The 15,694-nt window shown below is 35.5% G+C and overlaps 1 protein-coding gene across 3 annotated transcripts in view; it reads right to left on the bottom strand.

Moving 5' to 3' along the window:
* The window catches only part of LOC143067940 (uncharacterized), a 40,937-nt gene that overhangs the window by 2,789 nt on the left and 22,454 nt on the right, over positions 1-15,694 (bottom strand). For 2 of the 3 annotated variants that reach the window (XM_076241587.1, XM_076241585.1), the window contains 3 exons: positions 5,151-5,243; positions 4,110-4,233; positions 3,078-3,113 (listed from right to left, as the gene is read on the bottom strand). In XM_076241587.1, coding sequence (XP_076097702.1) covers positions 3,078-3,113; positions 4,110-4,233; positions 5,151-5,243 — 253 coding nt within the window. The remainder of the gene's footprint in view (positions 1-3,077; positions 3,114-4,109; positions 4,234-5,150; positions 5,244-15,694) is intronic. The other variant, XM_076241586.1, reaches the window with a different exon arrangement.

Genomic DNA, 15,694 nt, shown 5'->3' with positions numbered 1-15,694 from the left:
AATTTCCTTGTTATTGACAATTTTGAAATGTCTTCAGAAAAAAAAAGTATGTCTTAAAATATTTGCAAATATAAGAAATATCTTCTAAACTTGATCAGTACAATGTGACAAACATCTCTATATTTTTTTGAATATTGTTCATATACACTTTCAGTTACAATGTTGACATGGATTTGATTCATAAAGTTACTACAAAAATTTCGTCTAACTGTCAAGTGTATGGTTGCAATATTGTATTGCCAATGATTATAAGAAAATTAACTTGGAAACAGAAACTACAATATGAAATTATAGAATTATTTATATTGACAATGTGTAAAAGAGATATAAGCTTCATTAGGATATAAAATACATTTTTTTGTAGCTAAAATATTTGTGGTTGGCAATACATGTGAACTATATTAAATGTTACGTGTTTATGTGTCGTGATCATATATTTATACAATTTTTTTTAGCTATAATAATTATTTCGAGAAAAAAAAATCTTTGATGAATTGAATCTCAGATACAAATGTAAGATATTGTCCCTTCTTCAAATTCATTATAGCTAAAATCAACTCTATTTCTGGTTAGTTTATACAAGTAGCATCAAAGTTACCAGGCTAATAGTTTTCTTCGCCGGATTTGCATTTCGTCTACAGACTCATCAGTGGCGCAAAACCGTTTGACCACCAACTCAAATATGAAGTTGGGGTCCTTAAAAAACAATAAAAATCACTAAAGTTGCCTATGGTCAATTACGAACGTCGGACATTATGGTTCATTATTAAGAAATGTAAAAACTCATATCAGTATTCGTAAATTACTTCGAAAAGGTTATATGGTGTATTTTGATATAGCATATTAATCTATTGTAATAAAAATTCCTAATATTTAATAAAATTTGTAGATTTAGCTAACAAAGTCCTTATATTTGTATAAAGTAACATTCGTTTATAGTGGAAAATTGTTTTAACATTAAATAAGCTACAATTAAAAATTGCTTGATCACAAGCCCATTAGTCAGCACTTTTTGTGCTGACATGAAAATTATCATTAATATTGTTATATTTGTAAATTAACTGTTTACAAAATTTAGAATTTTTTGAAATACTAAGGCTTTGCTACCTCAGGGGCATAGATTACCTTAGATGTATTTGGCAACACTTTGAGGAATTTTGGATCTCAATGATCTTCAACTTCGTACTTTATTTGGCTTTTTTAAACGTTTTTTGGATTCGAGCGTCACTGATGAGTCTTTTGTAGACGAAACGCGCGTCTGGCGTATATATAAAATTCAGTCCTGGTATCTGATGAGTTTATTTGCTAGTCCCTCTCTGTGATTAGTATTAGATAACTCTGGTTAATTTCCCAATCAATCTACTTTAGTATCACGAAGGGGCGATAAATAATTCGGCTTTCAGTTATAGTTTTTTTTCAAAAATGATGAACGATTCTTTATATTGGTATGTAATCATTTAAAACGTATTAAATTTATTAAATTATATTCGTACATCCATGTTTTTGATACACCAATAACAAAAACTGAAATCTATTGAATTGATACATTTTGTAATTATTCAAAATTATATCAGAAACCTATGCTTAATTATAAAATAATGAACCTGTTAAAGGGAGACAATACTCGCATAACTTTTTTTCGAATCGGTACATAATACAAAGGAATGTCATGCTTGCATACAAATGGCACATCAATATAATTAATCAACTGTGCATTCGTTCTCCACCTTCAATGGAGATTCTAAATTATAAATATAACCAAAAGTTGTTAATCCATAGGATAGTGTAGACTAATGAAAGCTAACCCACTGTGTAAAACATTTCTTTGAAATTTTTTAAAACCTCCTCAGAAAAATGCTCGAGCCACTTGACTTTCATAATTAACATTTTTACACAATATTTTCATAAAGCAGTAAAAGATTATTTGCTTCTCAAAGTGTAAGACGCAATAAAAATCGTATGCTTGCATCATCTTACCCAAAAACAGATTTAATTAAGTCCTGAACATTTTGACATTTGTTTGTTTATTTTTAAAAATACCGTTTTGTAACAAATCACAAGTACATGTTAAGATCCGACTAAATACCGATATCCCAATATCGTCAGGTAAATATGCTAATTGATAGGTAACAAGATTACATGTGATATATACAAGTTTTATGTGCTTCGGATATAGTATTACTTCCCTGTAACTCTTCATGTTGTATAAACTTTATATTCTAAGTAGGCTATTAATACTAGTTTTATATTAAATTGTATATTAAGATATGCCAGGTTCGTACTGAATAGTCATGGCTGTCAAATTATTAACTGCAATAATTCTTAAATATGTATATACAAAATTAAATTCAAATTTAATACTAAATATATATATATTCAATCTAGATAATCCACACTTGTATATAATTTTTACATTCTTATCTTTTGATTTCTGCTATATAGTGGTATCACTGAAATTCATTTTTTAAATTGTTATTTTGATGGAGAGTTGTCTCATTGGCACTCACACCACACCTTCCTATATTTATACCATATCTAATTACTCTACATTTTGGCACAGTTGTTTATTTAATGAAAAGTACATTGCATCTTAAAATGTAACCACAATATACCTAGCTAGGAAGTACATACTACCGTGTTACGAAATAGCGAAAGGTCTTTTGTTTTATTTTGTCTAATATTTTAGCAAGCCGCGAAGGTTTCTTTTTTGGACATATCGCTTATTTAATAATCATGATGCATATGTACTATATCAATGTTTCGATGTTTGAACGTTCGTGATGAAGGTATTGAAATTCCAAAATAAAATTCCTCGGATGCACATATTTTAGAAATTATAATTTTCCTTTGAGTGTATAAACCTTATCATAATTTTCAAATCATATTATTTGTGAAACCTATAACAAATTAGTTATTAACTGATATGTGATAGATGAAATTAAGTCCAGTTATATCGTTGACATGTTAAATGCCAAAAGCTAGCAATCTGAACGTCAGTAGTCAATGATAAAATATGTAATGCATGCATCATTCAGCATTCAAGTATGAAAACAACAACAACAACGGATAAAGCTTACTGTGAATGACGCTTAAAGTACTAATATATTTTGGTCCTGAAAGTTACACATTAAAATATTTGATTATCACACTGCAGACAAAGCAATAAGTTATATGCACATACAGTCAAGACATAGAAATAACAGGTACGCATTGAATAATAAACTAGATTAACTAACAAGTATGTGTTTCAGATACGGTAAATGTTTAGATCCCTATGCCCTAAATTATGAAGTTTTATTTTTGCTTTTTATCAGTATTTCTTAAAAAGATATTCAGTAAAAGTGTCTTCACTTATAGAACAGCAAGAACAGTTACTTTTGCTTCTCCTTATTGTTTGTTTCAAACCCTGAAAGAATTGATAACCTATGTTTTAACAGACAACAATCCTATATTTTGGCAATATAATTTCTTGTGAATATTTAAATACGTCTAGCAGACACCACTTATTTTGACATTAACACGTGTTGATTTATAAAAATATCGTTTATTTTGGCCATAGCTGCTTTCACTAGAAAAAGTTGAATATGTTACATCATCTGACATGTGACCTTATCGCTTTAAACGTCTGAAATTGCACAATATTAAGTGTGTACAACACACTTGTTTTGTAAAATCCTTCATCTGGTACTTTTAAAATATTAGAAGTCTAAATACGCATTTCTTTTAGATCATCAATATTTGGAAAGTTTACATAGTATAGCCAAAATCTTATGAGGCCAGCATTATGTAAGGGTTTAATGTTTGTACCATTGCAAGTTTTCAGGACATTTGACAAATACTAATCTCGGATCTTTTCATAATGACATTTAACAAGGAGAAGAAATCAAAACCCACATGTCAGATAAAAACAGAGAACACCATGGTTATATGAAACACTTTACAGATGAAACAACACCACAATTAGCAACATGAATCATCCAATCAACCCTAGGTGAAGTCATCTGCACCGAGAGTCCCTGCTCAAGGAATATCGATGAAATGGTATAGATAGTGTATACAATCACACTATTAAAATATATGCATATATCCTCTTTATAATTTGGACTTACCTCTACCTCTTTTGATACCAAACATGTCAGTTGAGTCCAACACACCGCCATGGGTTATAGTAAACAATCGCCTGGAAGCTATTATATGAACCTCCTCCATAACTTTAATGTTGACTGGAATATTCTATAATGAAATCGATAATTTAGACAGTTGAAGCAACACTTTTGTTCTTAATGCATGATTATTGTTTCATAACAATAACTTACAGTTGATTTTTTTTTCTAAATTAACAATAACACAAAGACTATTTATATATGATATTTATATTTGATATCTAAATCTTATATTTATCTCATTTTTATTACTTGATTCTTTATTGAAAGAGAAACAATAAGAAAATATCAGAAACATTTGAAACACAGAGAAAATGAAAAATGGAGAGGAACCAATACAATAGACTCCACAATACAACTGAGTAGAAGTATAAACTACGCAATGCAAATCCTACATAAAACCGGTGATCCAGAGGGGTTTGCAGATCCAGCTCCTAATTTGTCATTCCTCGAGCTGCCCATATAAATACACATTCTAATATAAGTTTCATTCGGTGACGGCTCGTTCGGGGAACATTGAATTTCGTTACAATTATTGGCAATGCTCCACATGTATAATTGCTCATAACTCAAAAAGATAAGAAGTAGTGTTAAATTTTCCTGATTTGTTACTGCGTCCCTCTGATATAACTTGTCTTATTTAAAAACGAAGATTAAAAACTTAAGGAAACAGATCGTAATTTGTTTGCGGTCTTTGTAAATACCTTTAAATATGTTTCTACTAGGTATTCAAATATTTGTGGTTATTCATATGAAGAAACCTGAGCAACAATACAAGTGACAGTTAATGGTTACCATCAAGAGTACCTACAAACTGGTAATATTCGGTACACCATTGACATAAATTGTCATGATGACATTCAACAAAACTTTGACATATCATATCATGTAAGGAGCCCTTCCAATTACCATATGAAGTTATCAATGATAGTAAATACATTAAAATATTAGTTTTATTGGACAATATCCTGTAATTAAATGTTATACCTCAAGACTTAGATGAGTTAAGTTACTCCTGTGACTTGAAACTGCGTGTAAAAGATTCTGTATCCCATCAACAGGTAATGGGTTGTCTCCAAGCTACAACAGTAAGAAATGTAATTTGAAGGCATTTGATTTCACTGTAATCTATGCGCGTTTACATAATTTTAGTTTGGTGTGATTTTATGAGGACATATCTTATGAACACGTTAATCTTCTTCTTTAAATGTATTTTTAGAAAACCTAAATAAACAAAAATGTCACCTCAGATATTAAGTGTAAATGTATCCAGTACCATCTCTTAAGCAGTAAGACACCATTAGAAGCATGTTGTTTTTCTATATAAATATCATCAATAATATTGTTGATTTAAGATATATAACAGATGTATATGATCACAAGTAGTATTTAGTTAAGTGTTCTAATACACATTTTATTGACTCTAAAACCTATATTTTTTACAGTGATTTGAAGAAAGGAAATGTGTTATGAGTAAAATTGAGAAAGGAAATGGTGAATATGTCAAAGCGACAACCACCCGACCATAGAGCAAACAACAGCCGAAGGCAACCAATGGGTCTTCAATGTAGCGAGAATTCCCGCACCCGTAGGTGTCCTTCAGCTGGCCCCTAAAATATGCATAATAGTACAGTGATAATGGACGTCATACTAAACTCCGAATTATACACAAGAAACTAAAATTTAAAATCATACAAGACTAACAAAGGCCAGAGGCTCCTGACTTGGGACAGGCGCAAAATTGCGGCGGGGTTAAACATGTTTATGAGATCTCAACCCTCCCCCTATACCTCTAGCCAATGTAGAAAAGTAAAAGAATAACAATACGCACATTAAAATTCAGTTCAAGAGAAGTCCGAGTCTGATGTCAAAAGATGTAACAAAAGAAAATAAATAAAATGACAATAATACATAAATAACAACAGACTACTAGCAGTTAACTGACATGCCAGCTCCAGACCTCAATTAAACTGATTGAAAGATTATGTCTTCATCATATGAATATCAGGTACAATCCCTCCCGTTAGGGGTTTAGTATCATACTATCATAAAATATATGAGAAGAACATAACCCGTGTCATGCCAACAACTGTTTTTTTAGAAATAAATGTGTTTAGTTCCGATGCAAAGACCCTATCAGTGAATCAATGTTAAAGCCAAAATATGCAATCTTTAATGACCTGACAACAGTATCGTAACTATATCCCCTTTTAATAAGTCTATTTAAAGGTTTTGTTAGTTTCTGAGGAGAATACTGACATTTTTGTGCTTTATAAAGAATATTTCCATAAAATTTTGGATGTGAAATACCTGAACGTATAAGATGTCTGCATGTTGAGTTATATTTACGAATTATTTCCTTATACCGGTGATAAAATTTAGTAAATGTTTTGACCAGTTTGTGATATCGAAAACCCTGGTGTAATAATTTTTCAGTAATACATAAATTTCTCTCGCTAAAATCTAATACATTGTTACATACACGAGCGAATCGTACAAGTTGAGATATATAAACACCATAAGATGGTGACAAGGGAACGTCACCATCTAAAAATGGATAATTAACAATAGGAAATGAAAAATCATCTCTTTTATCATAAATTTTTGTATTAAGCTTCCCGTTTATGATATAGATATCAAGATCGAGGAAAGGGCAGTGGTCATTGTTATCATTAGCTTTATTTAAAGTAAGTTCTACAGGATAAATTTCTTTAGTATACATACTGAAGTCGTCATTATTTAGAGCCAATATATCATCCAAATATCTAAAAGTATTGTTAAATTTTTGTATCAAATGTTGTTTTGATGGGTCTTTGCTAATTTTAGTCATAAATTGTAACTCATAACAATACAAAAACAGGTCCGCAATAAGTGGTGCACAGTTAGTCCCCATTGGAATTCCAATAACTTGACGATATACGGAATCTCCAAAGCGAACAAAAATGTTATCAAGTAAAAATTCAAGTGCATAAATAGTATCAAAGCATGTCCAATTGACATAGTTCTTTTGTTTATTGTGTAACGCAAAAATTCGGGGGACCTTCCCGGTGGTGTTGTCGACGGGTAGTTCGTGACCCGAGAAGATCCTTTTGCGTATATAAAATGAGGGATTCTTGTGTTGCTTGGACCTTTTCTCTGACTGACTAAAATAAACACGAAGTCGCTGTGTAAAGTTCAACAGTGTATTCAAGTATCATAAAACACAATACACAGTAATAACGTAATAACAGAATATACAGTATATACAGATATAGCACACTAAGTAATATTAACAATCCTCTAATCTCGTTCTCTCGTCAGCTCTGGTGTTTCACAATTATCACTCCCTTATATACCTTCTCTTGCAATATGGGCTTGTGGGCTTATGGGCACCAGAGTTTCTGGGCTTATGGATACAGGGTTTATGGGCAACCGGGCTTATGGGCACCAGAGTTTCTGGGCTTATGGGCAACCGGGCTTATGGGCAATCAGGCTTATATGCACCAGGGCTTATGGACTCCATACATATTAGGGCTACCGTGTACCGTGTATAATTAGGGCTTACAGGCTCCATAATTTAGGACCATAAAGCACCATGTAATACTAAGTCATAGATGGTCGGCCCTGAATATGAGGGTCCTAAAACACCAAGTTTACATACCCTATCAATTTTCATTACATAGCCCTCCCCGTTTGAAAAACTGAACTTCCACTGTTCAGTATAATTATAATAACAAAAACATGTTAAAAAAAAATTGGGGCATACATGTAAATACATGTACCTATAAAACAAAGTCATAATACCAAAAATGTACTAGACTGCATATATATAAAAAAAAATATCAACATACATGATTAAAAAAAATAATTCAACCAAGTGAATCGATAGTAATGACCATGATATAAACATGAATTGACCGATTGGTCTTGAACAATAAGTTCTTTAGCACCCTTTTAATTTATAAGCACATTATGGACAGGAATTCAACAATACGCACCAGGTTTAGCACAACTAACTCTCACTCACCTACTTAACATAGAAATACATGTATCAGTTGTGAAAGCATATTAACAAATATTCATAACAAATTTTAAGACAACAAAATCAAAAGAAAATAGTTTACAAAAGTTAAATTTGAAGTGTTTTTTTAATTATAGCTCTTCTACATCTGGCTTTGGCACGGTTGTCCTTCTATTTTGGCTAATCGAATGTTCATGTATTTGGTCTTGCATATACCGGAAAAAGTCATTCCAATCAATGTCTGACGGTTCAGCACATCCAGTGAAAGAAAACTTCTGCTCGGTTCTTGTCTGTTTAACCCCGGCTACCTCGGTGACTGTTTTAATTAGGGAAACAGAAATTATCTCTACGGATTCAACAATTTCATCCTCAGTACATGTATTTGTTGAATTACTACTTGTGGATTTTTGGCTTCCACAATCTGACACATTGTCATCGGATACATACACTAAATCCTCCATCTGGTCATCATTCGTGTTATTGTTGCATATATATTCATCCATATTTTCAGGTGAGGATATATTCTCATACATGTTATTAAAATGGTTGTTTTCCTGGATATTGTCTGGAACACAGTATGTTGGTGTGTTCATATTATTGTCGCAACACTCATCATCTGACAAATTAATGTTTATATCACTTGGATTACAATTGTCATCAAAAAAACCTTCCAAATTAAATTTATTTTCTTCAGGTTGAAAATCAAAATCTCGAATTTCAGACACCTCACCTATTAGGTCTTCTAGGTTGTCATATTCACAACTTCTTACTAATATATCCAAAACATCTGGACCCTGGTATTGATTTTCTGGGTCAACAGGTTCAATCTGTGCCTCTGGTGGCGAGTCTGGTGGCGAGTCTGGTACAGCATGTAAAACGGAACCATGTCGCGATCCTTCGAATTCCGTGCGGCTCTTTCGGACTAAGGGGCAGCTCTTTGATTTAATCTTGGCTTGTTCACTAGAAAGTTTATGTCTTGCCTCTAGATGGTACGTCATGTACTCAATTCTGCAGTACATTTTTGTGCAGTCTTCATATGGACAACACCGACACTGCACATATTCTGAATGTTTTTGATTCCTATGTCTCTTTAGGTTTCTAGGGCTAACGTATTCCTTCCCACAATCGACACAATCAAAAAGTTTTGCACTTGACATTATATAATTTGCAATAAAATCCTTAAACTTTTCTGGTATTTTAACTTGGCGTCCTTTCCTCGTGGTGTAATGTTTATCTTTCCCACTGTTTTGATTTTCTTGCGCAGGCGCGACATCCGGTGAGATGCTAATTAATTTCAGATGCGGAAACTGGGCTTTTGTTTTCCGGGCCTCCGGGCTTTTGCCCAGAATAATTCTGGAATTCCCTCGGGTTTCTTTTTCGGGCTTTTGCGGACTTTTCGAAACAGCTGGTAAATTTTCAATACATTTATCTTCGTTTTGGTGGTTCGGAATAATACTTTCATCCGGCAATTCTTTGGGTAGGTCATTGGCAAATTCTTCCGTATTTTCACTGTCCTTTTCAAAATCTTCCGATTGCAGGAAATTGTCGACATCTGGAAAACTTACTGTTACATTTTCATTAATTACTCCTGGTTTAAACCATTTAAGTTTCTTTGATCCCCGATACGGTTTTAAATTGTCTCCATGAACCACAACAGGGGGCGAATTTTTAGCATGTTGAATTCTGTACAAAACGTCGCTTAATTTTTTTATAATCACCCACGGCCCGGTCCAATTCCTACAAATCTTGGCTTTCTTTCCTGGAGTATTTTGTTTTTGATTTCTCCACACTAACTGTCCGTCAGAATATATTTTTTCTTTAACATTTCCGTCGTATTGAAATTTCTGTCGCTCTGATGACATTTTTAAATGCTCTCTCGCTATTTCATGTGCCTCCCGCAACCTTTCTTCTAATTTATTGGCGTAATCAGATGCAAACTCAGACTGGGGTTCGTCTTGCTCAATTCTTTCAGAAATAATATCCAAGGGGAATTTCATTTCCTGTCCGTATACCAAACGGTGTGGTGTTAAACCTGTACTTTCATGAGGTGTTGAATTATAGGCCATGGTAAGAAAATCTAAGTGTTGATCCCAATCTCTCTGGTGGGACTTGATGTACTTTGATAATATGTCCTGAATCGTTCGGTTCATACGTTCTATCATCCCATCAGAACGAGGATGCAATGGAGTTGTTCTGGTTTTCTTTATTTCAAGTAACTCACACATGTTTTGAAAAAGAGTACTTTCGTATTGTCTGCCCTGGTCGGAGTGTAATTCAATAGGACAGCCGTATCTTTTAACCCATGCTCTAAAAATAATGTCGGCAACTGTTTCCGCCTGCATATCTGGCATCGGGTATGCTTCTGTAAGCTTAGTAAAATAGTCCCCTACTACGAGCACATAACGGTTTTTGTTGTCAGACAATGGAAACGGGCCAGCGATATCCGTAGCTATTCTCTCGAAGGGAGCACCGACTAAGTGTGTTTTCAGAGCGTGCCTCTTCTTGTGCGCTGGATTTTTCCGCTCTTCGCATATTTCACAGTTATGAACATACTCTTTCACCGATCTTTGCATACTCCACCAATAAAACGGACATATATGGGCTCGCTCTACTGTTTTCTTTATCCCTAAATGACCTGAGGTTCTAGCGTCATGTAAGTACCAAAGTATACCACTAACTGCGGACTTTGGTGCGCACACACGCCATTTTGCACAGTTGTTCTTTTCAACCCAATACAAACACAGGACATCATTTTTAACTTCCAACAACTCCCATCTTGATATCCAAAATTTGAATTCTTTGCTCTTACTACTTATTTCCGTTGTTGAAGGTTTTTCCGCATTTTCAATTTTTAGTTTTAAAATTTCCCCCATTATATCATCCTCTTCTTGTTGCTGTCTCATAGATGTTATGTCCAATGCTATTTTTGGAAGTGGTTTTCGTCTGGCTGGCGGGGGCCGATTGGGCTTTCTCCCCCTCCTTACAATAGGTATTTCTCCTGGAATACTACAATCTAGTTGCCCATCCATGTCTCCAGAATTATTTGATGACATTGTGGGACTTTCAGGACTTTTATCAGTAACTCCACCTATAGACTGACCTTCCAAAACTTTATTCTTCAATTTTATTCCGTCTCCTTCCTGCATCTCAATTATTTCTACTTCTTCAGGTCCCTGGTATTCATAATCCCAGGGCATTTTGCATTGTTTGCAAATATCGGATGTCGACGTGATAATGCGAGATAAAGCATCGGCATTACCATGACGGACACCAGGTCTATGGACAATCTTCATGTGGAATTGACTCAACTGTTGGATCCAACGATGAATCTGCCCATCTTGTTCTTTGAAATTTTGTAACCATGTGAGCGATCCATGATCGGTACGCAAAGTAAAACGTCTACCCAATAAGTAATGTTTAAAATGTCGGGTAAAAAATACTACAGCTAGCATTTCTCTCCGGGTCACACAATAATTGCGTTCCGGTTTATCTAACGATCTACTTCCGTAGGCAATAACTCTCTCCATTCCATCTTGTACTTGTGACAATACCGCGCCAATAGCAAAATTACTGGCGTCAGTATCCAGTATGAATTCAGCTCCATTTACTTGCGGGTATGCTAATATAGGTGCTGAAGTCAACCGTTTTTTAAGCTCTTGAAACGCTGATTCACAATCCGTTGTCCACTTCCAGCAATGTCCCTTCTTAGTAAGATCAAACAGAGGTTTTGCAATTTTTGAATAACTTCTTACAAACTTACGGTAGTACGAGGTCAGGCCGAGGAAACTTCGTACCTCTGTAATTGTTGTTGGAGCTGGTATTTTATTTACCGCATCTAATTTGGCCGGATCTGTTCTCACCCCGGATTTTGATACCACGTGACCTAAAAAGGTGATTTCTTTCTGAAGAAAAGTGCACTTTTTAGGTTTCAATTTTAATCCGGCTAACATTAGTTTGTCGAGTACTTTTTCTAAATTATCAAAATGCTCGTCAAACGTTTTTCCAAAAACTACAATGTCGTCTAGGTACAAAACAGCAATATGCCATTGTAGTCCACTCAACGCTTTCTCAATAATTCGCTCGAACGTTCCGGCCGCATTACAAAGACCGAACGGCATAGTCACAAATTGATATAGACCCCCTCTTGGTGTTGCAAACGCGGTTTTCTCTTTATCCCCATCTTCTAATGGAACCTGGTGATACGCCATATTTAAATCTAAGGATGTAAACCATTCGGCTCCACTTAAGGTGTCGAGGTTTTCATCAATTCTAGTTAAAGGGTAGGCGTCTTTTACGGTCTTTTCATTCAATTTTCTGAAGTCCACACACATTCTCCAGGACTGGTCTTTCTTTTGAACCATTACAATTTGCGATGACCAAGGGCTAATTGATTTTTCAATAAGTCCTTGTGCCTCTAGTTTGTTGATTTCGTCCTCAACTGCTTGTCTTTTATAGAGAGGAATCCGTCTGGGAGGCTCTCTCACCGGCTTTTCGTCGTTCAGCTTGATAGAATGTGAGCCTAAATTAGTTCGTCCTACCTCCCCAGGTTTAGCAAAACATTCCTGCATTTTACAAAGAAATACTTTAAACTTCTGCTGCTGCTTCTCCGTGAGGCCAACACAACCACGTTCGTAAACATCAGTAAGGTATTCAGGTAATAAACAAGTGTCTTCGCTTATTTCGGACACTCGGCAAATCGGAACATCAACATTTAGGTCCAAGACTGGCCCTACCTTATCTATAGGCGTAAACAGTGCCATGTGCGTATTTTGATAAATTGTAACATCAGACGATCCGGGGTTAAAAACTCGTGTAAATATTACAGATTGGTTAGAATCTACTAGTGTCCTAGCAATAGCTAAACCAAACTTTTCCATAAACAATTTTTCCGGTGTCAATATCCCAAGGAAACTTTGCTTACAGGGCGAATCTAACTTATTAACAACGCTGGACTTTACAATCGCCTCGTGTCCTGCAGGAACCAGTATCGTTTGTAAGGCCACCACTCTGCCAGATCCACTTTTACCATCATTTCCGCCTAATGGAAATCTACTTCCTTTAATAATAAAACTTGATTCATCCGGGTCCCACGTACACCGGTTTTTAAGAATGAAGTCCTCCCCGAGTAAGTTATATTTTACTCCTCCTACAATGATCTTGTGTTCAAAAACGTGATCATTGAAAATTACCAGCATGACAGCTTCTCCTTTACATTTCAAACTATGTCCGTCAGCGGCTATATAGTTAGCGTTAACTGGACTTAGTTGCGGTTTTTCAATAATTGAATTAAAAACATGTTCCGTAATGAAAGTTCGTTTAGCTCCAGTGTCAATTTTCCAATTGATAGGAACACTCTCTATATGACCTTTAACCATCATGTTAGCAACACCGTAAACACGAACTAGAGCTCCATGAGAATTAGGGTGCTCTAGATTCTTGGCCGTAGTGACATCGTCACAATTTTTCGCCTCTTGAGGCGTCTGCTTTAAGTTGCAAGGATTAGTTTCTTTAGATACTTGAATTTTTGAATTTTTATTAGTTTTATCATTTCTTTTTCTTCTGTCTTTCTGATTTTTAATTCCAAATTTCCTTGCATAATTTTTCGCGTAAGGCCGCGTTGGTGTGACCGGTACCTGGCCAAAGGTACCGGTCCGTTTTAGTTTAACGGATCAGAGGAGTCATTTGACCGGTTAAAACCCCGGCCCCCTCTTGATCGTGCTGGGTTAGAATAATTAGAATTTCCTCTCCCACGATTATTTTGTCGAGAATTATTTTTCGACTTGGATCCTCTCCCTCTATAGGTTTCACTCCTATAATCATTTTGAGGTTGATAACTCTCCCCTGACGAAAAGGGAATTTCAAAATCGTTCTCGTCATTTATTTCGCCACCATCATCTTCGCCGTCTATTCCAAAGATTAAACGATTTGCGGGTTTGGCATCTTGAAATAAATCTTGTTCACCTAACCGTAAACATTCTTCTTGCACAGCCGATAAAACAGCATCTTGTAAAGTTCTAGGTCTAGTGCGTTTTATATTTAAACGGAATTCTTCGTTTTGGCCGCATCTGTCTAAAAACGACTTCATAGCGTTTTCTTCAACTATGTCAGGATTGTTTGGATAAGCCCGCCTATACAGGTCTTCAATAGCTTGACCAAAATCTCGGAGGGATTCTCCTGGTTGCCTCCTCCGTAGTTTAGCATCAGCAATATACCTCTCTTTCATTGCAGCATGCCCGAATCTATCGTTCAGTTTCTCCGCTAAACGTTGATAATTTCTCTGAATTATCAAAGGCAGCCCGTAAGCGTAGGTTTCCGCTTGGCCCCTTAACGTACTGAGCAATACTCGTCTTGCTTTCTCATCGTCCCACAAATTTAACTCCCGAATATTTTCAAAATATTGGAGAAATTCCGACCATACGTCTGAATTTGACCCCAAGAACGTACGCCGTACCGGATATTCGGAGGGACGTGCTGAAAATCTTCCCATCTCTTTACTTTGTGCCCCTACATTCGTGAACTCGGTTCCCGGTCTATTGTTTGGTTCAACAGAAACAAAATCTCTAGCATTATCTGATCCACTAAAAGCATCAAAGCTAGCTACATTCATATTATCGTTGTGTCCATTGCGTTCAGGAATTTGCCTGTGTTCCAAATTGTCCTGGTTTTCATGTCCCGTATTAACTGGGCTATTCAACGTGGACTTTTGGCTAACTGGCATTTTTCCTATGTAACTGGACATAGAATTATTTGGCGCATAGTAAGGGCTGTTCGGTGCATCGACATACCCACATTCTTGGTTAGGGCTTGTCATGCTCCGTATATTATTGTTACTGAGAATCGTTGACTGTTTAGATCGTTTTCCCCTTTGTTCACGCCCTGGCAACGCTACAACATCCTGTTCACGCGGGGTCTTACAAAAATGTATTAAAATTTTTAATACGGTCGTTACTAGCACAAAAGCTATGATTCCTAGTAATCCGGTCATCACATACTCCTGCGATTTTTTAACTACTTCGTTACACGGAAAATATTTCCAGGCTATTGCTACTAAGCCAGTACAGACAGAGAGTAAAGTTATCCAAATTAACCAAAATTTTCCCCAATTTTGTTTATTCTCTTCTATATTTTCCTCATCGTATCCCGGAACCTCCGTACCCAGACCAAATTGCTCCTCTTGTGGAAATAATCCGGCATTCGTTTGGAAGCCTGTATATTTTCCTAGGTGCTTTGGCTGAGGGGTCCCACATACCGTGGAATTTTCAATTCCGGAGTCATATGGAGAGCGACTATCATAGACTCCATTATCGGTATAAAAGTGTGTCTGTCTTACCTCAGAAGGCATATATGCCTGAGTGTATATCCTGTTTCTAGGAGTTTCCATCCTAGCACAACGCGAAAATCCTGTTTTAAATCCAATAAAGAATTATCCTTATTCAACACAAAAATAAATATATCCCACCGCTGCCACCAATGTAACGCAAAAATTCGGGGGACCTTCCCGGTGGTGTTGTCGACGGGTAGTTCGTGACCC

This window comes from Mytilus galloprovincialis, chromosome 3, assembly GCF_965363235.1.
Source record: "Mytilus galloprovincialis chromosome 3, xbMytGall1.hap1.1, whole genome shotgun sequence".
In the NCBI taxonomy this organism is placed as follows: Eukaryota; Metazoa; Mollusca; class Bivalvia; order Mytilida; family Mytilidae; genus Mytilus; species Mytilus galloprovincialis.
Note: the sequence above shows the minus strand (reverse complement) of the source record. Positions and strands in the feature narration are given on the sequence as shown.